Source organism: Thamnophis elegans, chromosome Z (genome assembly GCF_009769535.1).
Source record: "Thamnophis elegans isolate rThaEle1 chromosome Z, rThaEle1.pri, whole genome shotgun sequence".
In the NCBI taxonomy this organism is placed as follows: Eukaryota; Metazoa; Chordata; class Lepidosauria; order Squamata; family Colubridae; genus Thamnophis; species Thamnophis elegans.
In genome coordinates this window covers 9,058,553-9,081,886 of record NC_045558.1, presented here as the reverse complement: position 1 = coordinate 9,081,886, position 23,334 = coordinate 9,058,553, and the positions used below count along the sequence as shown (strand labels likewise).

Here is a 23,334-nt window from a genome sequence, read left to right as displayed (position 1 = left end):
ACAGTATGCCCTTATCATCAGTATGCTCTTATCATCAGTATATGCTACATTGAAATACGTTTCTGTGTGCACATACTCACATATTTTCAGAGAGATTGTCCTAACCCAGAGATGGTGAAGGCTCACTGATTTTGATTTTTCTTAACCACCATGTCCCAGATCTTAACTAGGTTGCCTGGAGAACAGAAAGCATCAATGAGATTTGCGGGAAAGGAGAAGAGGAAAAGAAAAAGAAGGTGTAACAAGCCAGCTTTAGCTGTTGGAAAATCAAATTCTTTCAGGAAGCTGATTCATCATAAAGAGGGAGGAAGCTTCAGTTAAGACTTGGAAAATGTATTTTCTGCTTGAGTATTATTTTGAACTCAAAATAGTTATTAATTCCAATTCATCACTGTCATACTTTCATTTGAAACTAAAGAAATTGAATGAGCAGCTCTACTTGCAAACAGTAAAAATGCCTTGCAAACTTCTTTATCAGTAATAGGTAGTTGGCTTATAACCATTCATTCAGTAGCTGTTCAGAGTTAAAATGGCACTGAAAAAAAGTGATTTATGACCATGCTTCACACTTACGATCATCACAGCACACCAAAGATCATATGATCCAAATTCAAGCACTTGGCATGTATTTATGTCAGTTGCAGCATCCCAGAGTCATGCCATCACCCTTTGCAACCTTCCCAGCCAATTTTTGAAAAGCAAAGTCAATGGGAGAAGCCAGATTCGCTTAAAGATATGGGATTTACTTAAAAACTACAGTGATTCACTGAACAACCATGGCAAAAAAGTTATAAAATCAAACTGATTTAAAGTTGTTTACCTTATCCTATGAATTAATACAATTGTCCCTTGACTTTAAAGAATTTTTAATTGGATACCAAGATTATTGCTTTGCAGCTGTTTCTGAAACCCTTAAAACAGGTTGCTCTTTTAAAACTCCTAAAAGTTATTTTAGTTGTTTTTATTATTTTATTCTAACTTACTGGGGGTTCCCTAAGCGACATTTGGAAATATGGGTTGTAAAATATCCAAAATAGAATCCATAAAAGGCACAGAAAGCAGGGAAATGATCATATCATTATAAATCTTACTGTGATGTCTACCAGGAGGAGGAAAAGGTGCTTCATAATGTCAGAAATACTTATTGTGTACTCTTCAATCACTCTCTATTAATATTTTCTTAATTCAGATAGAGCAGAGATGGGCAATTACAGCAACTTTACAACCTGTGGACTTCAACTCCCAGAATCCCTGAGCCAGTTGGCTCAGGAATTCTGGGAGTTGAAGTCCATAGGTCGTAAACTGACTACATTCAATGTTGAGTTAGAATCAATCATCTTGAAAACAGGCTGTTCCAATATTCTGGAAATGTACCCTTTGGGAACAGTCAAAATAGATCCTCACCATCCAAAATAATCATTTTGACCTTGAAATAAGGTATTTTAAGCATGAAACATTTCAAATTCTTAACATTCTCTGTACCCTTTTCAGAAGTGTGATCAGTGTTCTTCAACAGGGATTTTGTACAATTATGCTGAATGAAGGATTACTTGTTCTAACATAATCTCTGAACAGATAATTCCATAGTGTCTTGTAAATACATCTGGTGAATAAGCTACTATTCTCCTTCTTTTCTCCCCTTCCCCTTCCCATGCTGCTTCTGGTTCATTCTATGTGTTGTACAAGTATTTTAATCTGCTTAACAACCACATAATTCACTTAACAACTGCAGTGATTTGCTTAACTATTGCAAGAAAGGTTTCAAAATGGGGCAAAACTCATTTAATAAATTGCCTTGCTTAGCAATGGAATTTTTTTTTGCTCAATTATGGTCGTAAGTCAAGGACCACTTGTACTTAATTAAATACAGAAAACTAATTGAGCCATTATGGCTTGAAACCATGGTTTATGGCCTACATAATGTGAATTCAGCACTTTGTTCAAGAAACTATGGTTAAACTACAGAATGGCACAACTTGGGAAATCAATCTCTATCTCTTCTTGCTGATAAATTGCAAAAATAAAATCATTAAAAGCATTTTTTTCAGAAATAGACCTGAATAAATTTAAGATTTTCTGAGAACAATTTCTCCCTGCTAATGTGTTAACAATTTGATTCAGGCAGGGCAGATGTCAGAGTTTACCATGATGCTGGCTTTGCATGAACACACAAGAGCTAAACAAGGTTCCATCTGGTTAATAGTTGGGGATGATCAGGAGTTCCCAGAACTAATGATAGTGCTTTCTCCCCCCTCCCCAAGTAGGTATCATTGCAGTTAATATTCAACAATTTAGCTAAGATTCCTGCTTTACTTGAATTTTTGATGATTTCCAAATGTTAGAATTATAATTTCCACTGCTGTAGATATATTTGCTAATTTAGACATAGAGACAGAATTCAGATCCACAGGACTGCTTGGGGGAAGTAAATAATCATCCACCCTCTTTCCGATTGCTATACTATTCCATTATGAAAGCAACTTCTAAATTTCAGGATTTGTACATGTAGATACACATAAATAGTGATTTGTTGGTCAGGCTTAAGCCTAATCTAATTCAGAAATAAAACAAAGTCAATGGATAGTATTACTAGAGGATGGAAACATCAGAGACCCTGAAAAACTGAGAGTTTGAAAGAGGAGAAAAAACTTGAATTCAAGAACCAGTAAGTTTTCAATTTGGCTAGAAGGGAGAAATGGCTTCATAGTAGATTTGAAGTTTTTTATTGTTGGAATTTGAACTATCACAATTTAAATCATGAGATAAGAACTGGAGTGGAAACTTAACCTTTGCAAAACCATAATTGTGGCATATGATACCTTCACAAATGGTGGGAAAAGTACCTTTTATGACTGTTTGGGAATTAAGATTGGTGTGGGTGATTTGCATTTAAATGGGAATTCCTTCAGCCTTTAATCTGCCAAGCTTATAAAAAATGGATTTTTCTATTTTTTTTTAAATAGACGTGCATGTGGTCCTCAAAATATGACTATAATTGGAACCAGAATTTCCATTGCTAAGCAAGGCAATTGCTAAATGAGTTTTATTATCTTTTTTGCCACAGTTGTTAAGTGAATCCCGCTTACTGATTGGCTTTGCTTGTCAGAAGCTGGGTGGGAAGGTTGAAAATGGCAATCATGTGACCCAGAAGTGGGGTTGCTCCCGGTTTGGCTCAGATTGGCTGAACCAGTTGTGGCGGCAGTGGGAGCCTCAGTTCACCTGCCCGGATGCTTCTGTGCATGCACGAGCATGAGTGAACCAGTAGCGCTGGATTTTGAAACCCACCTCTGATGTGACCGTTCTGTAGCATGCTGGAACCGTCATAAATACATACTGGTTGCCAAGCGCCTGAACTTTAATCATGTGACCATGGGGATGCTGCAGCGGTTGTAAGTTACAGGACGGGTCATAAGTTTTTCCCCCCAGTGCCATTATAACTTTAAGGGGTTGTTAAATTAATTGTTGTAAATCAAGGATTATCTGTAAGAGAAAGCATAGTTGCCCATTCAAAGTTATGATGCCCCATGGGTGTAGTTGCAACAGTGAAGCAAACTATATCATTAGTGCATTCTTGTCACGATGATTCATGATGTCATTTTTGTCTACCCTGTACAGATATCAACTTAGCAAGGACACATTTTAAGCAGGATGTTGGAAACGACTGTCTTTTCTGTTTTGGGCTAAGTTCAATTTTTAGTTAGTGTTTTTTTTTTCTGAATAAGAAGGGCAACTATTAGTAAACCGCAGCCATGATTTTTCTCAAAACGCTTGAATAATTGTACGCTATGCAGGCTGCCTAGCTGTGACAAGGTTCTTGGGCTTCTACCTAGCCTGATTAATATATAACCGCTGGATTTAGTCAAAACATTTGCTTTTTTTATCTCCTGGCTTGAGAATGTGCAAGTGTTGAAATGAAAATTGTGTTTTGGGGACAGCGACTTTTCCAGTCCTTGGAAACCAAAACGTTGAATAAAGCAATACCAATAGATTAGACCATTGCTTTTGCAATTATATGAAAGCAATATAAATTGAGTGTTCCTGTCTCTGTTTTGAGATTATGTTGAATCTCTGGTGCTCAATAGATGAACAAATAGTTGTTGATTTACAATTGATCATTTAGTGACTGTTTAAAGTTACGACTGACCACCCAAGGAATACCTACAACTCTTGTTTCAAAGGTCTGGTGGCTGCCCCATCATATGATTGCATTTGAGGCACTTAGCAACCAGTCCATGTATACAGCTGTTCACAGCATTTTGCAGTCATATTAATGCAATTTACAACACTTTTAGACAGAAAGTAGTTTTTCTCTTTCTGGCAAAAAAACATTCATGGATTGTTTAACAACTATCATGTTTGCTTAGCCACTACTGTGTTTGTTTAATGACCACCAGAAAGAAAGTTGCAGAATTGGGCATGGTCACGTGATATGCTTAATGACTGGCACAACTGGGCTCAATTAGGGTCATAATTGTTGTAAGTTGAGGATCTCATTCACTCCGATGTCTCTTTTCGTGGCCATTCTTGCACAACTAGATGTTTCTGAAATTTCGAGAGCATGACATGGGCACTCTCACAAAATGGTTGCCAGGAGATTGTGGCCAAATCTCAGTATGTCTGTTTGAAACTCATGAGGTTACTCGCCATTACTTCTGTGTCTTGTTTTTTCCCCTGGGTAGATGGGATCATTTCTAAATCAAGCCAATCTTACCTCCATTGTTTCAGTTGTTCGTTCTTAAGAAAATAATATAGAGACAACTCAGAGGCATTCTTGGAAATAAGAGTGAGTTCCCCTAAGTCAAGGTATACTAGCATTTTAAGAATTGTAGAAACTGAAGTTCAAAACTTTTGTTGGGGAGCTAATAGAGCATTGTCTTTGTCATCCAATAGCAATGGCCAATATTCCTTACAGGGAGTAGGAATGGGACAATTTCATTCAGTTTGCCTTTGGATATAGGTTTACTAGACTGCATTTATAAAATTTAAAGGCAAACTTGTAATGTGGTTATATATTGTATGTAATATTATGTTTATTTATTTAATGCCACATACCTCACTGGTGTAAGGGACACAGTGGCTCAGGGGCTAATACACTGACCTTGTCAATCAGAAAGGTTGGCAGTTCAAATCCCTAGCGCTGCGTAACGGAGTGAGTTCCAGTTACTTGTCCCAGCTTCTGCCAACCTAGCAGTTTGAAAGCATGTAAAAATAAAAGTAGAAAAATAGAGGCCACCTTTGGTGGGAAGGTAACAGTGTTTTCTGTGCGCCCTCAGCATTTAGTCATGCCAGCCACATGACCACAGAGATGTCTTCGGCCACCGATGGCTCTTCGGCTTTGAAATGGAGATGAGCACCACTACTTAAGTGTCGGAAATGACTGGTACATATAGTATGTGCGAGGGGAACCTTTACTTTTTACTTGTGAAGCAATTATTTTGTTATTCACTTATTAGTTTTTAGCATGCTTTTATTTGGTTGACTAACAAATTTGATCAGAATCCTCCACATTTTATAAAGCAATTTCCTGAACATTATGTATGGGGGAAACCCTCTAAACCCGCAACCAGAAAGAATTATATCAGGAAAAACTGGTTGCAAAAAGACATTTCTTTTGTAATCTGTCTTGATATCTATATCTAAAAGATTTTTAGAATAAAGGTCTTGAGTTACTTCTAGATCAAGAGTTAAATTACTTTTGAGATAAAATCCAAAGTTTTGATATTGGTTTAATTACAGTTCACATTCCTATATTGCAACCACATTCTATTTTTAAAAAAATCTCATTCATATTACCTTAAGCAATCTTTGGCTGACACTAAGCTGTGGCTTTTTTCATCAGTATTCTGACTGAAAGTAACAGTTTCTATTAACTTTGCCCCCACACAAAAAAACCCACCAGTTGCTGCTCTAAAAGTAAGTGCTAGTGAAATACAGATTTGAACTATTTTTGTTCTAAATGTATTATAAATGCTGTGCTTTCCTTTTATAAAATAGAATTTTCCATGACTAATGAAGTTCATAGAATGTCACAATATATTAATAGGTCTAAGAAGAATATTGTGACATAATAGAATTGCAAATACAGTATCAGATTCTGAAAATGCGACCATACTACAGAATATTTTTATTTGTGTATTTTTGATGAATATTTAATATTCATTCTTATTAGTATTGCAATAATGAGAGACTATTTTTTTTTGTCTTACATCTTCACATTCTGGATTGCTTTTTGTTCTAAACCAGTGTTTTTCAACATTGGTACAGGTTGTCCTCGACTTACAACCATGATTAAGCTCAAAATTTATATTTTTTAAACAAGACAATTAAGTGAATTTTGCCATTCTATGATTATTTTGCCATTGTTGTTAAGTGAATCACTGCAGTTGTTAAATTATTAACACAATTGTTAAGTGACTTTGACTTCCCAATTGACTTTGTTTCTTAGAAGTTGCAAAAGGTGACCCAAGGACAATTTAACTGTCATATATTAAGCTGCAATAGCAGTTAGACTTATATACCACTTCACAGTGCTTTACAGCCCTTTCTAAGCGGTTTACAGTCAGCACATCGACCCCAACAATCTGAGTCCTCATTTTACTGACCTCAGAAGGACGGAAGGCTGAGTCAACCTGGAGCTGGTCAGGATTGAACTCCTGGCAGTGGCTAGTTAGCCTGCAATGCTGCACTCTAACTACTGTGGACCACGGCTCCTACGTCATTTGCCAAGTGCCTGAATTTTGATCATGTGACTACAGGGATGCTATAATGGTTGTCTGAAAAACAGTTATAAGTTACTTTTCTCAGTGGCATTGTAACTTAGACTAGTCTCTAAATGAATGGTTGTAATGTATGGACTTCAACTCCTATAATTCTCCAATCAGCATACTAACTGGGAGATTCTGGGAGTTAAAGTCCACACATTTTAATTTTCCCAGGTTGAAAAACACTGTTCTGAACTATCTTTGCTATGGTTTATTGAACAAACCACGAGTAGTCCTCATCTACTAGTGAGCCATAAAATGATTTATAAACCATCAGGGCAAGTTCACATAAATATATTAAGCTGAAAGCCAACAAGGCACAGAGGTGAAAAGGGAAAAAAATGAATTATTTAAATAACATTATTTGATAACATGTTAATAACAAAAATCCCACATTATAAGCCACCCAGAATCCCTTGAAGTATGCAACACATAGATTGTAGTTAATAATTCATGTAATTGGAATTAATTCAGCTAATGAGAGCAGCATGAAAATCATGTTTAGATACCAGTCAGCTCTCTGGTGCTTAAAAAAAACCTAACATGATCGAAGGGGTCATTAGAGCGAAGAAGAAATAAGATGTATTTGAATAGCATTAAAAATGTAAATGGATGTTAATGGAGGACTTGTTTCAAAATTGCACATACAGAATATTCAGAATATTCATATATGTTGTTCGGTAAGTTCATCAGGCTGAGGATGCATATGATCTAATGTCTTAAATGTAGCGATCCACTGCAGCCACCAGACATGACTAAACTTTTAAAGACAAGTTTTGCTTTTATTGTATTGTCTTTATCCATCTGATAGTGTTGGTAGGTCATGTAGCACGTGTAAATGTTTGATTACATTACATTTTTCTTGGTTGAAATACAGTGCTTGGTGCTCTTTGAGCTTGGTTGTTTTCTTGCAGATTTTTCATTACTTAACTAGTAAGGCCATTGGGGGGGTTGCTCTCTGTTTAAGTACAAGTGCAGGGGTAGGTGACTATGGCTCCTTTATGCTCTATGGACTTCAACTCCCAGAATTCCTGAGCCTGAGAATTGAAATCTACAGGTTGTAAAGAGGCCATAGCTGCCCACCCTTATTAGTGGCTTGCCTTGTCAGTGTTGGTGGGAATGTTGTTTTCTTCTTGGTAATTCCATGATTAGCCTATTATTTGCTGTTTGATTATTTAAGTTGACAGTTCCTTGATTGGGATACCGTTGCTAAGCCTTGGTTTCTTGGACTTAGCCACTGCTTGACATTTAAATGTTTTTCTAAAGTGCAGGATAGACATCTAAGAGTTCTCACCATGAGGGAGATGTTTGTAAGAATTAAAAAAATAGGTACAAGATAATCTTCAACTTATGACTGATTGTTCAAAGTTATGATGAACGACCCCACAGTTACTTACAACCCAGATCTAAAGTTTCTAGATTGGGCTATGTCCTCCCCCCCACCCTGCCACTCTTGGGGCCCATGATGGCTGGTCTATTCTCCTCCAGACATATGATCAGATTTTGGAACTTGGCAGTCAACCTACATTTACAGCTATAGCCACGTGATCACAATTTACCTCTTTTGCTGAAAATCAGTGCTTAATTTCTGGCAAAAGAATGCTCGCGTAGACAAGGGGTTTGGTTAATGACAGCAGCATTTGCCTAATGACTATAGCGATTTACTGAATGACTGCAGCAGAAAACATTGTAACATTGGGCGCAACCACATGGTGATACACTTAACAACCAGCATGATTTACAACTATAATTTCTCGCTCAATTATGGTCATAAATCGAAGACTACCTGTATTGTAACTAGTTTACATTCTAATTTTTAAAAAAATTTGCCCCGGCTGCTTCCATTCTGTGAGCTCTGCCGCTGAGTGGTCCTTTAAAAACATCTTTCCTGTAGCCCAACAGGAGTTTGTTACAGTGTCTGAGAATTGTGGAGCCCCTCTGTAAAAGGGGTGGCCAGATATGAAACAGTATCAGTATCTGGATGACTTGCAAGTCATCCACCATTTCTTTACCATTTTGTTTAAAAATAGCAAGGAGCCCATGTCGTTTCAAACTCAACTTGGAACTGAGAATCTGGGAGAAAGCCAGGAGGGAGTTTTTTCATGTGAAATAATTAAAAACCTTAGCAATAAATTTCTGGTCTGTGCTAAACTGAGACCTGCCCAATTTTGTTCCTGGTGGTTCCAGCTGGTGGATCTTAGATAGCTTAGGAAAAGCAAAGCCTGTATTGCAAGGTAGAAGGACAAACAACTGCAACCATTTGAAAATTGGTGCCTATAAATAAAAATGGCCAAATCGGCCAAAGAGTTCTTTTAAGTTCCTTCTTCTATCCATGCAACCTTTCAGAATGGCAAGGCTGCATCTGAACACCCGTGCTTAAGTTCTGATAAGTGAAAATAAGTACATTTAATTAAGATTTTCATGTGTGTTTTAATTGGAGACTGGTTGAATTAAAGCAGTTGAAATCTCATGGGTAGGAATCCTTCAAGATTTGTATTCTTCGCATGGTGGCTCATTTGAAAGCACTATGTTCTGCATTCAAGGAGGTTGGTAAACTGCTATTGTGTCAGTTGCCACCCAGCATAGGAGCAAAGAGGAAACAGATTTTGAGTATACAAATGTTGCCACTGAGGTTCAGGGGCTTTAAGCCTTGCAAAAAACAAACTTCCTTACAGTCCAACAGTAAGGAAAAATTAAAAAGAATCTGGCTAAATAATGTAATCACAGTGAATTAATATTGTTAAAAATGAACAAATTACACAGGTATAACTGGACAGTCACATTATCAATGAAGTCCACTTAATCCAGGATTAGTTTTTATTGTTGCAAAGCCATTATTGACAAATCAGGTTTATAATGTTATGAGAGTTACATACAGTGATTATTAGTTATCTGCATGAAGAAACTACAAAATAACATAGTGAATATAAATAGACTTCCCTTTGTTCTTGGGGAAAAAAAGATTGACCAGGCAATCAACTGATTTCTTGTATCTCTAAAGACATTTTGTTATGACCTGGAAAAAAATCCACTTTCATGAATCAAAGTGCTAGAGGGGGTATGCAGCCTAATATTCTCCAGATGTTTTAGATTATAATTATAACTCCGATAATTCAATGCTGGCAGCACAATGGAACTAAAATATCAAGTATCGGAAGGAGACAGATTACTTCAAAGTAAATATTACTGAGTGGACTGGTGGTGCTGATGCTTAAATAAAGATTGCCATTGGTTGAGTAGGCTTTCATCGGGATTTGTTTATAGCTCTGATATTCTGCAAACTCAAGGCAGTGGCCACAACCTGTGCAATTGAAAGTCTGTCTCTTTTGGTGTTGATTCACTCACATGCCCACAGTGCCATTGCATCAACCTATTTTGATGGGAATCATTTTAGGATTGCATTTTCAAACATGACGGAGAGACTGATAATAAAAATAAGCAGGAGCAAAGAAACAATGACAGGAAAATAGAATCAGACACTCTTTTGCATATTAATCAAATAATAGGGAGGCATTTTAATAATGAAAAACTGTCAATGCATGAGTAATCTTTGACATGGCTACAATTGGGACGAGCTTCCATCACGAAGCGGTGCAGTAATTAAATGAGACACACATGAATTTACATCCTTCTTTTTCCATTCAGTCATTGTGAATCTGGCTTTTCTTATTGACTTTGCTTGTTGGAAGCCGCCTTGCAAAGTAGCAAATGGTGATCACAAGACCGAAGACACTGCAACCTTTGTAAATTCATATCGATTGCCAAGCATCTAAATTTTGATCGTGTGGTCAGAGGGATGCTGTAGGTTTTAAGAATGAAGACAGACTGACTGTAAGTCACTTTTTTCAGCATCATTGTAACTTCATTTCATTAAATAAATAATCATAAGGGCTACCTGTATAAAACTTAACTTTAAAACAAATGCTCTGAATTTCTTACAAGGAACATTTATTAGAATTACTGGTATGCAAAGAAAGATATTTTTTTTGATTCTTCAACAATTGTTCGGTTTTAATGGAATATATAAAGTAGAAGAAGTTAAAATTGAATAGGGGAAAATATTTATGGAGAATCCGGAAATGGATGAGTTTTATATGATTCAGGAGGCTGATGAAAGTTTTAAATAAGGTTAAAATAAGATTAATTTCTTAATGATATCCATGATTTATTAATAATTTTGAGCAGCACTTAAATATCTTAATGTGTTTTAGAATTAGTCATCAGTACTTTTAGGATATAAAAGTATTAAGTACTATTTTTTGAAATAAGTAAAACATTTTCAAAAATTGTGATAAGCCACAGGGTAGTTTACTTAGCTTTAGCTTAGTAAATACACACATTGGGGTATTTTGTACAAATCTCAAGTGTGCTGGCTTAGTCAAGGCATAGCTCAGTGCAATGTTTTTCAACATTGGCAACTTTAAACCCTTGCTGGCTGGGAATTTCAGGCGTTGAAATCCACACATCTTAAAACTTGGCAAGGTTGAAAACCATAGCGTAGTGAAATAACTGAATCCAGCCTTTGTGTGTATATTACCTATTAAGTCAAAAGATGAAGTGGTAGATATAGTGCCAGTGACACGATATCAACATACAGATTATCTCTCTCTTTACAGATGCTAAAATTCTGGATAAGCATGCTTTGTATGAAATATCTATGTACTCCTAAAACTCTCATATTTGTAACCATTCAGTGGGTGAACTATTGCATCATAGGGCAAATTTTTTTGAACCACTTCAAACAGATTAATTTATTTAAGTACCTTTTCTCAGTATTTTAGAATAATGCCATTTTGAAGGAGTTGTGTAATCTTGTCAAGAAATATCTCTCTCAACAGGGCACAGGTTATCTATATTTGGGGCATGTATTGAAATATAGCTAGTACTGTATTGAAAGAATGGCAAATTCAACTTGGATTAAATTTGGGCAGAATCTTAGATTTTAGCAAGTAAGTGTAGTAGCTCAGAAACACCACCCTATTGGGCAGTTTCCTCAGAAATTGGTCAGCACTTAATTCCATTTTATATAAAACCCGATTTGAAAATACTGAAGCTTGAAAACATAGCATTAATAGATTTGTAAAAAGAATGGATGCAGCTTTTAGTTTTAAAGCAAATTATAAGGTTTATTTATTTGAAATGAGATGTTCTGTTTTCTTTATATAACAAGTTTGTTTTTGTACAGATTTTCCTTAAGGCTAAGACCTTTTCTTTACCCATGTCAGTTCATTGACTATTCAGAATTAAATAATGTGTAAATAATATGCAGTATTTATAAACTGTAGATTTGAACAGATTGGGTGTAGTGGTTAAGATATCTGTTTGGAAATAATGGGTTGTAATCCTGCCTTAGACTTGAAGCTGTCATCTGGTTTTTAAGCCAGTTCCTTTCTCTCAGCCATTGGGAAGAAATAGACAGGGACAAACTACTTTTAGAAAAATTCTGCCAAGGGAACTGTAGGGATTCTTAATTACTAAGTATCAAATTGCTGTGGTGTCTACCTTTAGAAGTCCTTTAGTGCTATTAGAGATACTTAGAATTTGGCAGTGATTTGGCAGGAAGAAAAGGAAACAATGGATACCATAAACCCAGGTAGATAAAAGGCAACATATCTTTGTTGCATGAAAAATAAAAATTAATGAGTGGGTAGAAATACCTGGAAAGTATCCAATGTTGTTCAGTACCAGGTGAATCTAAAGTCAGGGATTGTTTTTAATGATGTGTCACTCACTCTGGGAACCTCAATCTGAAAAAAAAGTAGATTTAAGTATTAAAAACTAAAATAAGTAATGTCTAGGAACTTAGTTTGGGTGCTTAAAAACAGATATATGTGGATGCTTTAAGAACCATTGAAAGATAAAATGTTATTATTCCTATTCAGTGAAAATGAGAAAGAAAGATGATTAAAGCAGTATGATGCAGTTCTTTTCTTATTTGCAGGAATGACAGTTCTGGATTTCAAAAATCCAGACTGCAGGTTGGCATCAGTCATAAGGAAAAATAAAATTCTTTGCTGCCAACTAGGGCTGTATACTGTGCTGTCTTGGTTCGTAAGTTGTAAGTTGAGCTGTTGACATTGGGTTTCAGGTATTGTACAGATACATCCATTGAGGTTATCACTAAACCTGGGAGCTCAGGCACTTATAAAGCAACAGGTGCTATAGAAATGATGTATTTGTGTAAACAGCAGCAGCAGCAAAGTAATACATAGGTCCCACATATCCTCTGCTATACTGTTAGGACAACTGACCAATCTGTTAAACCTGCTTGCACATCCTGGCCTGTAGGAATAAATGGAATTATTCTAGTAAAATTAAGGCCCCTTTCTATAAGACAGTTTTTGCAACGTTGCAAACTCTTCCCTCCAGGCAGGTGAATGGACATAGACAATACCAACGTCAGCTGATGGGGAGGGGAAGCGGGGCGGGGGAGAAGAGAACGGGCAATGCCTGGGGCCTCTATTCCCATCCCAGCAAAGGTGAGTGTTTTAGGGGAGGACCTTCCGCCTGCTCTGAAAGCGAAGGCAAAACGGGGCTTTTAGCTGGCTTGGCTGACTGGCATTAAGAAGCGTCCCCTCCCCTCCTTTGAAGGTGGTAGCTGCCCTCCCCCCCTCCAAGGTGCAAGCCAAGCGGGGCCCGGCTGGAATGTTCCACTCAGGAGGGGAGGGCGAGAAAGAGGAGGGGGGTGTCTGGAGGTGGAATTTCAAACGCACCAACGTTCTCTCGGGATCCGTTAAGCTCCAACCGCCACTCCGCGGAGGGCGCCTCCGATGTTGAGGGAGATGGAGACGCAGCCAGCCAGCCTGCCTGCCCGCCCAGGCCTGGCGGGAAGGCCGGGGGATAGAACCGGTGGGGGAAGGCGGGGAAGCCCGCCTGGCTCCCTCCCTCCCTCCGTGATGCCCGGGCTCCTCCCCTCGCCCATTCCCCTTCCTGGAGCGCCCGTCCATCGAGCCCTCGCCGCCGCCTCCTCGCCTCACCCCGCCTCGCGTGGGCTCCTGCCGGGAATGCCGCGGCGGGTCCGTTGAGTCCTGAGCCTAGATGCCGCTGATTCCGCCGTCTCTCTCTTGTGTCTCCCTCCCCGCCCTCCTGCAGGCAGGGCCGCCTCACTCCCCGGCCGCTTCCGAAAGGATGCTGGAGAAACTGGAGCTCGAGGATGAAGGTAAGCCCTCCTGGGCTGCGGTGGGGATGGGGAAATATGGGGGTGGGGGGAGAAAGCGGGTCACAAGGTGATTGAGATACGCGGACGTGAGGAGGGGGGCTACTGGCAGATGGGCCGCCCACTATGGTTATTGTGGTCTTTAATAATTATGCCCCGTTAGGATGGAAGGGGAGATCCGGAGGTAAGGCTGGGTCCACCCACCCACCCACTCCCGTCTTACATCTGTCGCATCAGGTGTAATTCTGTTGGGGAAAATCTGGTGAAGTGGTCCTCACCCACCCACCCCTGCCCGCTCTGAAGCTGGACGATTTTGAGGGTCTGTCATAGAGCAGGTGGTCGGAATGGTGCAGGCGGATGTCTGCGTACAGTACCATCCATCAGTTTTCCCGTTGTAAGCACACTCGTGAGTTTCGGTGGGCTTCCCAAGAAGCCCCTAATTTCAATGGTATTCTGGCTCAAGGGACCAGATGTTGGGTTGGAATTTGAATTGCTCTGGGGAGAAGAGATCAGTGAATGTGCTGATAAAAGGTGGTTGTTAGGTGGAGTTAAAGATGTATCTTCATGTATATTGTATAAAGGGGACAATGAAAAAAATATAATTGTGACCACAAGGGTGCATCTTATAGTTCTATATCACTTCCCATCTAATACAGGTAGAATTCAACTAGCAACCACCATTGGGAACAGAATTTCTGTTGCTAAGCAAGGCAGTTGTGAGTCACACCCAATTTTATGATTTTTTTTTGCTATAGTTATTAAATGAACCACACAGTCTTTACACAAATACAGCCATTGACTTTGCTGCTTAAAAGCCTGCTAGGAAGATCACAAATTGCATAACTCCAGGATGCCAACCACCACCATAAATAGATGCTGTTGCCAAGTACCCAGATTTTGCTCAGATGACCATGGAAATGCTGCAATGATCATAAATACAAAGACCAGTCATAAGTCACTTTTTACAGTGTCATTATAACTTTAAAGAGTTGCTAAATGAATAGCTGTAAGTCAAGCACTATATTGCAAACTGTAAAGCATGTAAACCTACCAGCTGCTAAGTTTCCATCTGCAGTAATTTCTTAAATAGGTGTAAGATGTTCAAATCATGGAGTGGGGACATTATGAAGAAATTATTTTCATACTATTTAACTTTTTTATATTCCATTCTATTTCATCTTATTCAATTTTTTTAAAAAAAAATCACAGGTTTTTTAGACCTCATCTGATTTGTTTACTGCTTCTGGGGTTTTTATGCTAGTCATTGACTAATTAACTATCTTGGTTGAACAGTACTCTTGGTTAAAAACTGTTAACTGTTTTCTGTGGCATTAATTTAACTTGCTAAAAGCCCTTTTAATTCCTTAAGCAATTTGTCTTTGAGGGATATGATGATAAGAAGAACACTGTTCCTTTTAGTGTGCAGTTGTGTCAATTTTCTGAAGTAATGTGAAAAAAAAACTGAGACTGGACAAAGGTAGAATAATTGTGTACTGTACTATAATGAGGAAGAGATAATTAAACAAACCTGGATGCAGAATTTATACCTCTCACTCCTTAGTTGTTCCCCAAGTCCCCTGAAACAGACCTACTTTCATAGAATAAGTATGTTTTATGCCTTGGGTTTACTGTAACCCTCTAAAAGTGTTTCCTCTCCATAAATCCTCATAGTGAATAGGCCTTTTTTCTTGAATGTACTTTAAACCAATGTCCTCACTCTCCCATAAAAAGAGGCAATTTGCTTCATGCAGTTGCTAGATCATCTTCTGCATTCAGATCTTCTATGGCAAGATGACTTTTTGGGACAAGATGAGACAAAATTATTGAATCAAAATTATTTTTTAAAAAAGTAAAACATTTCTAATATTGAGTGTCAGATGTAACAGATTGCTATTATCCTCTAATGACATGCAATGCTCTGAATTGAGAGCCAGTGTATTAAATCATCTGATATACAAGGTTTTTTCTCTATACTTTGTGTAGGCATTGTTGTTATTTGCAAAGTTGTGTCTGACCCATCGCAACCCCATGGACAACGTTCCTCCAGGCCTTCCTGTCCATCCCTGGAGTCCATTTAAGCTCATGCCTACTGCTTCGGTGACTCCATCCAGCCACCTCATTCTCTGTCGTCCCCTCCTTCTTTTGCCCTCTATCTTTCTCGGCATTAAGCTCTTCTCCAGTGAGTCCCTCCTTCTCATTAGGTGGCCAAAGTATAGTGTATAAGGAAGTGTTCAGTTGCATCAAACATGTTATATTGGAATATCTTTTTTTAAAAGTATTGATTCTTTTATATGGTCCAGTTAAACATTGTTTACCAGATTGGAGAAGTAAAGAGGTGAAGGCTTAGATCACATTTCATACTAAGACACAATGTCTTTTACCATGGGTTAGCATGATGTGTGGTTCTTTCAGCCATTGGGACTGATTCAGCAAATCAAGGTTAACGCAAACACTAGCTTAGCATAATGTGTGGACTCAAACACTGAGTTGTTTTAAATTATTTGAAAGCATGAGGTGGGAGAGTCATATTGGAAAGTTAGAATGTTAATTAATTGTATACAACTGGTTGTAGATCATTAATTTAACTACAACCAGTTGTATACACTAATTAACATTCATCCATTCATCATTGATGAATTTATAAACAAATCAGTTGCAATTGATTTGTACGGTCCTACTGACCTATTTTATAACTGTATATTTTATTTCTTAAGAGTCTTTTTGTAAAATAACTGGGAAAGATAAAATAGGGGTAGGTACTTTGTAACTTATTTGGATAGCAAATTATTCAGAGCATTAATGCTGAAACTCAAACTTTAATGCATGAATTTTCTTAGTAACAAATATTAGCCATCTAATTCCATAAGAGTTGATATAATAGACTTAATAAAGATATATCATTAAAAGTCTGCATGATTTGAAGATCCAACCTCATGAATAATGCATTGCAGTAATCCTACCTGGAGTTTACGAGACAAGAGATCAACATGGGTAGTGAATGATATACTTGCTGTTCTCAAAAACAAAACTTGTCTTATAATGTAGAAGCTACATTCCTGTATGCACAGTCTAAAAATCTGTTTTTACTTTGAAATATATGTGTTAAAGTTAGGATAAACATAAATTTAGTATAGGGCTGTTTGTAGTAATCAGTGAAATTTAATACAAATAATATGATCTTTGAAATAAGATATAAATAATTGAAATCTCTTAAATATGTAACATGCAAGATTTATTTAAACAAAACATACATTATTTGAAACTCTGGAGACTTCAGAAGGTTTTCTTTGGATAAAGCTAGTTAATTTACTGGATTACACACACACACACACACACACACACACACTCTTACGCCTAACTTTTTATTAGTTCATTTAACAAAGGATTTATTTTCTATTTTCCTTTGAAACATTTTAAGCCCCAAAAGTGATAAATAATGGTCAGAAACACAACTATAAATCAGAGTTATTTTCTTTTTCCACTTCATCCAACTGCTTGTTTAATAAGGAATCTTTTAAATTGCAAAGTAAATTATGAAATTACATTCCTAAATTAACAGTAAGGAGTAAGGACCTACTGGGCACAGTGAAACTGCTTTGGATAAATAAGCAAAATTTCTAAAGGAACTTTAGAAATTCCCTGTGCTAAAATTAATTTAAGTACATTTGGTTCCTAGACCACCACCTGAAAGCTATTTCTGATGTTGGTTGACTGCTGCTTACTTGAGGAAGTTGTACACAGATCTCACTGTGGGATGACTATAGATGTCACACTCCAGTGGGCAATAAGTCTATTAATTGAGGCAGGTGTTTGCTTTTATAAATTACATTTTCTGAGAAGCTAGACATTTTAAATCTTAATTTAGATTATTGCTTTACAAACAGTAAAATTATTGTAGTTGCTGCATTTTGAAATAATTTAGAATATTATAGAGTATTCATTAAATGATTATATTGATATAAAGTATACTATATGGACCTTGGCCTGAAAAGCCAACAGAAAAATACAAGGAATTTGGTGTTTTGTTGTCTCATTTAAATTTGATATAAGTGTGTTAAAAAAGGGATATTGGTAGAATCCAAGTCTTTATGTACTTTTGCTGAAAATCTGTTTGTCATTCTAATTCCCACTGGTTAAGGGTAATTATTTTCAGTGAATAGAGAGACATTCCCTCAACTTTTGCCATTTCCAAATTTTATTTTAGAAATTGACTATAGTATTTTCCATTAAATAAGTGTCTTCCAATTATAATTTTTTCATAGAACCATTTCAGGCTTTTTTAAAAATTTGGGAAAATTTGCTGGTGGTTTTTTTTAAAGTGCTGGATTCAGGTTTAGGGAAATTTATCTATTCATTTTCTAGCATTTATGTCCTTCTCCAGCTCAGTCACAGATTTTGGATAACTCACAATGATACAAAACACAAAACCAACACTCAGCAATTCAGCTTCAGCAGTAAAAGATAACATTAAAAAACAGATTATAGTATTAGTGGCCCCATTTAACTGAAATGCCCAAAGAGCAGCATGACTTTTACAACCTTTTGGAAAACTAAAAATGTGGGCAAGCTAGTCACAAGAAAGAATTGATTTCCTATGACTGAGGGCAGGCTCCTATGATAGAGCCTTACCTCTGTTTTGATCCCTACCTTCTTAATTTCTCACAGCAGAAGCAAATCTTCATACCTTCTCAGCTTGCACATACACAATGGGAAGGCACCACATTGAAAAGACAGTCTTACCAATAATAAATTCCACTTTCCATAACAGTTCTTCTTGATAAAGTGGACTGACATGCAAAGGTCAGTTGGTGTTTATAGCTACCTCTGTTGGGGCTGTGCAACTTCAATTGGCTTCAGTGCTACACTAGGTTTGTGTTGAAACACTGAGGGTCATATTCTAAAATTGTGTGGGGTTGAGAGATATTTTATCCTATTTTTGCATCTCTAACATCAGGGAGATCAACTTGACCATTTGATTTATATAGCGGAGGGTATGAAATTTGTCCCTATGAACACCTTAAGCAGAATACCATGTTATGCTTTCTTCAGAAAAGGTTTGCCACTAATTTCCGTGATTCTAAAACTGACACAGTGACATTTGAGAGATCATAAAGGGGAGAATAGTTAAAAGGTTAAGAGTAGAAATCATAAAAATGATATGTGAGTTACAGAGATAAAAGCCTGCTGCTTGGAAATAACAGAACTGTTGTGCACAGGCAGAGTCCTTTCATTCCATATCTCCCACGAAAAAATGCAGTAATCAGGCCGTTTTTTAGTCAATTGGAAAGCAGAGCCCATAAGCTTCCTGAATTTAACTGTATTAAATACAGTGAACAATGCATTTAAAAATGTGCCCTATTTTCTAATTGCATTATATTTTGCGCATAATGATACCTAATTTAGAGAAATCTGAAATTCACCTCATTTATTTTGATGATATTAAAATTCCTATATTTTAATATATCACACTGCCTTCTCATGGGGGGGAGGGGTGGAATTATCGTCCCAGTGATTTGCAAAGTATAAGAACCATTTTAAAATTGTTAGGTAACAATAAAAAATGATTTAATGATATAACAATGGTATGATTAAGGAAAGGGACTAATTTCATTACATTTTTATTCTGTTTTTAACTAAAATAATGATCAAAATGAGTAATTTTACAGCATTCCTTGAGCTTTCTGTTTTAATCTGTCTTGAGTAACTAACTTTGCTGCACTGTTGGCTTATATCCATTTCTCTTCCGGACACTTTTAAGAACAAGGAACAGTTAGTAGTATATAAAATAGCATTTATTCTTTGAGGTTTCCTTTTCTAAATTTGTAAGCAAAGACCACACAGGTTTGTTACTGGATATCATTTCTTTTGTTCAAAACGATGCAGATAAAATGGAATAAATTGTTGAAGGTAAGTTGAATGTAGTTTCGTCATGTAAAAATTGGGCTATAAATCCTTAAGTGAAATCAGACCTGTTTCTTTTTCTATCACTCATTATTCCAGAAATCAATTTATAAGATATTATAAATTTATTCATTTCCTATATTTTTATAATGTGATCCTGTAAGGGGAGGAACAGGTTAGACCATGTTAGCAAAAGATCAGAGGGTCTCTGGTAGCACATTTTCCAAATAACAAATGTTATTAGAACACACAAGTTTTCATGAGCTGCTCCCTTCCTCTGGCTAGGGAACCAACATGGACAAGATGCTAAGGTTGAAAAACATTATGTACAGTCTTTGTATAATAGATAAATAGGAGAAAAAAGAAGGACTAGGGGTGACATGATAGCAGTGTTTCATTCTAAGGGGCTGCCACAAAGGAGAGGGGGGATCAACCTATTCTCCAAAGCACCAGAATGCAGGACAAGGAACAATGGATGGAAACTAATCAAAGAGAGAAGCAAGCTAAATCTTTCTAATAGTGAAGAAAATTAGCCAGTGGAATAGCTTGCCTTCAGAAGTTGTGGGTGCTCCAACACTGGACTGGACAGTCACTTGACTCAAATTGTATAGTGTCGCCTGCTTTTTTTTTTTTTTTTTTTAACAGAACTTTTTTATTTTTCTTTAAAAAAAACACAAATATGTCATCATTTGTCAATCATTAAGACATTGAAGTACAATTTTTTTTGTTGTGTGTACCCCTCCCTCCCTCCACCCCCCCACACCCCCTCCTCCTTCCCCCCCCCCGACTTCCCAGAACCCGTACACGGTATGGATTTTTAACTAACACAGTCTAAAATCTATTGAAAAAAAAGAAATAAAGAAATTAATGACATTCTAGATTGACCTTAGCTTCTTCTTACTGAACTGACTTTTAACAGTTTAAATCATTTCTGATCTTAAGCATAGGCTAACTGGAATTTCTTAGTCCCATATTTATTTGTATATAGTCAATCCATTTTTTCCAGTCTCGTTTATATCTCTCATTTGAATGATCTTTGAGATATGCCGATATTTTAGCCATTTCAGCTAAGTTTGTTACTTTCAATGTCCATTCTTGAATTGTAGGCAAGTCTTCCTTCTTCCAATATTGCGCCACCAACAGTCTTGCTGCAGTTATCAGGTGCAGAATCAAATTGGTCTCTACCACTGTAAAGTCAGTACATATACCTAGTAAAAATAACTGAGGACTAAACTTTATCCTTCTTTTAAAAACATTTTGCATGACCCACCATATTTTTATCCAAAATGCCTTAACCTTTTGGCAGGTCCACCATATATGATAATATGTAGCATCGAGAGAACCACACCTCCAACATTTAGGCTGTACATTCGGATACATAGAAGCCAACTTTTTAGGATCTAAATGCAGGGTGTTGGACAAGAAGACCTCCAAGGTCCTTTCCAGCTCTATTCTGATTGACTACCTGTACTCCCAAATAATTTGAACTTCTCTAGACTAGTCATATCCAGTTCCTACAACTGTTCTTCATATGTTTTAGTCTCCAGGCCTTTAATCATCCTAGTAATTGCTCTTCTCTGTACTTTTCCCAAAATCTCAACATATTTTTTGTAATGCGGTGACCAAAACTGGATGCAGTATTCCAGGTGCAGTCTTATTAAGGTTTTATGAAGCAATACTAACACTTTACGTGATTTTGATTCTGTGCTTCTGTTTATAGAACGAAGGATTGCATTGGTTTTTTTGGCTGCTGGCTCATATTTAAATTATCATCCACTAGGATTCCAGGGACTCACTCATAGTTACTGTTTTTGAGCCAGGTTTCGCCTAATGTGTACTTGAACCTTTGGGTTTGCTTCTTCAACTTACAATCATAATGCCATCCATTTATAACCAACATGTGGTTGTGTTGATTATAAAATGGGATACCCACATGACCAGCATGATTTAACAACCTTTTTTGCAGTGATCATTAACCCAATGGTTTGCTATGGGATAGTTTTGCCAAAAACCAGAAGCAAATGCTCGCTTTTGGCAAAACCATTGTAAAAGGCAGTCACGATCCTGCAAATGGTTATAAAAGCAAACCGAATGCTGAGCATCTAATATGCAGTTGTGTCTTTGAGGGAGTTACAAAAATTACAGAACTGGATTTTAAGTATCCCAGACAAGTCCACTGTAACTTCATACATGTATGCATACCTACACATTATACATAATAAGAGTTTGCATGGTTGCATGTCATGTGTCTTTATAGTCATTCCATGTTCGTTCTGTTTCGTTACTGTTTATGGCTGGAAGGAGAGAGGGAAGGATCATCTTAGAGCTTTTTATTAGCTGAAAAGGCACTTGATTCATTATGACAAGTTTTGATACAAATTCTTACATATATATACAAGTATTCTTGGCTAATGACCATTTTTCCAGAAACCTTTTAAATTTGAATTAGGAGACTTATACTAGTTCTCAAAATTATGGCTTTGCACCATCCCATGATCTCACAATTGCCATTTGCAATCTTTCCTGCACACATGACAAACAAAATCTCATAAGCATTTATTATTGGGAAATGTTTTTTTTTAATGGAACTTTTCCATGTCTATGTTGAAGTGGTACAGCTTAATCTGTTATTTTTGTAGATAAAACTTTTAAATATTGTTTGGACTTCAATTATTTCCTATTTAGGTTATATGCTTCCCTTTTGATTTGATCCAAACCTGTGATAGGATGTAGTAGAGCAAAACAATAGCCAAAATTACTTAAGAAGGTTGAATCGGATTGGTATTTGAATGGAAGATAACCAAGAGAAACCAGAGTTGCTGGTTAAATTGTGAAGTAAAAAATAATCTTGAAGAAAATTATTTCTCTAATGCAGGGAAACTGATAACTTGTCCATGTAGTTTGCAGAGAAAAAAAGTGATTTATGAGTGTTTTCATGCTTATGACCATTACAACATCCCCATGGCCACAATGAAAATTCGGATGATTGGCAACTGACATGTATTATATTGGTTGCAGTGTTCCGGGGTTATGTGATCACTTTTTGCGACCTTCTAAGAAGCAAAACCATTGAAGACATAGTTAACTTCACCTAATAACTGTAGCAGGAAAGGTCATAAAATGGGACAAAACTCATTTAACAACTGTTTTGCTTACCAAAATAAAATTTGGGCTCACTTGTCATAAATTGAGGATTACCTGTATAATCTTAACTGGGAAACAGAAAAGTATTGAAGAAGGCCATAATACATCACTTCCATATTACATTAAGCATAAGTACACAGAAATGAGTATGCTCATCAGGAAGTGAATTTAATTCAGTAGGATCTTTACCTTGTAAAATATTTGCAAAATATGAGAACCGTTTAAATTAAAATTCTGAGCATTGTCATAAAAATGCGCGGTGGGAGGGAATAATACAATACTTAATGCAGAACTTGGCCAGGTCATTGGATTAAAGATTTGCTTCAAATAAAGATGCAGACTGTTTCTAAGTTGACCATGATAATAGATACC

At 36.8% G+C, this 23,334-nt stretch overlaps 1 protein-coding gene and 1 long non-coding RNA gene across 8 annotated transcripts in view; one reads left to right on the top strand and one right to left on the bottom strand.

The window, feature by feature from the left end:
- The window catches only part of PRKAG2 (protein kinase AMP-activated non-catalytic subunit gamma 2), a 239,108-nt gene that overhangs the window by 171,400 nt on the left and 44,374 nt on the right, over window positions 1-23,334 (top strand). For 5 of the 7 annotated variants that reach the window (XR_004256951.1, XR_004256950.1, XM_032236945.1 and 2 more), the window contains 2 exons: window positions 13,854-13,920; window positions 14,574-14,633. Coding sequence is in view for 5 of the 7 variants with exons in the window: in XM_032236945.1 (XP_032092836.1) it covers window positions 13,854-13,920; window positions 14,574-14,633 (127 nt within the window). In the remaining 2 variants the exon portion in view is untranslated. The remainder of the gene's footprint in view (window positions 1-13,853; window positions 13,921-14,573; window positions 14,634-23,334) is intronic. The other 2 variants (XM_032236944.1, XM_032236947.1) reach the window with 1 other exon arrangement.
- Window positions 9,539-13,847, bottom strand: LOC116522190. Its single transcript, XR_004256952.1, has 3 exons — window positions 13,475-13,847; window positions 12,419-12,508; window positions 9,539-10,560 (listed from the first exon to the last, which is right to left on the bottom strand). It is a non-coding gene; the product is annotated as an uncharacterized LOC116522190 (long non-coding RNA).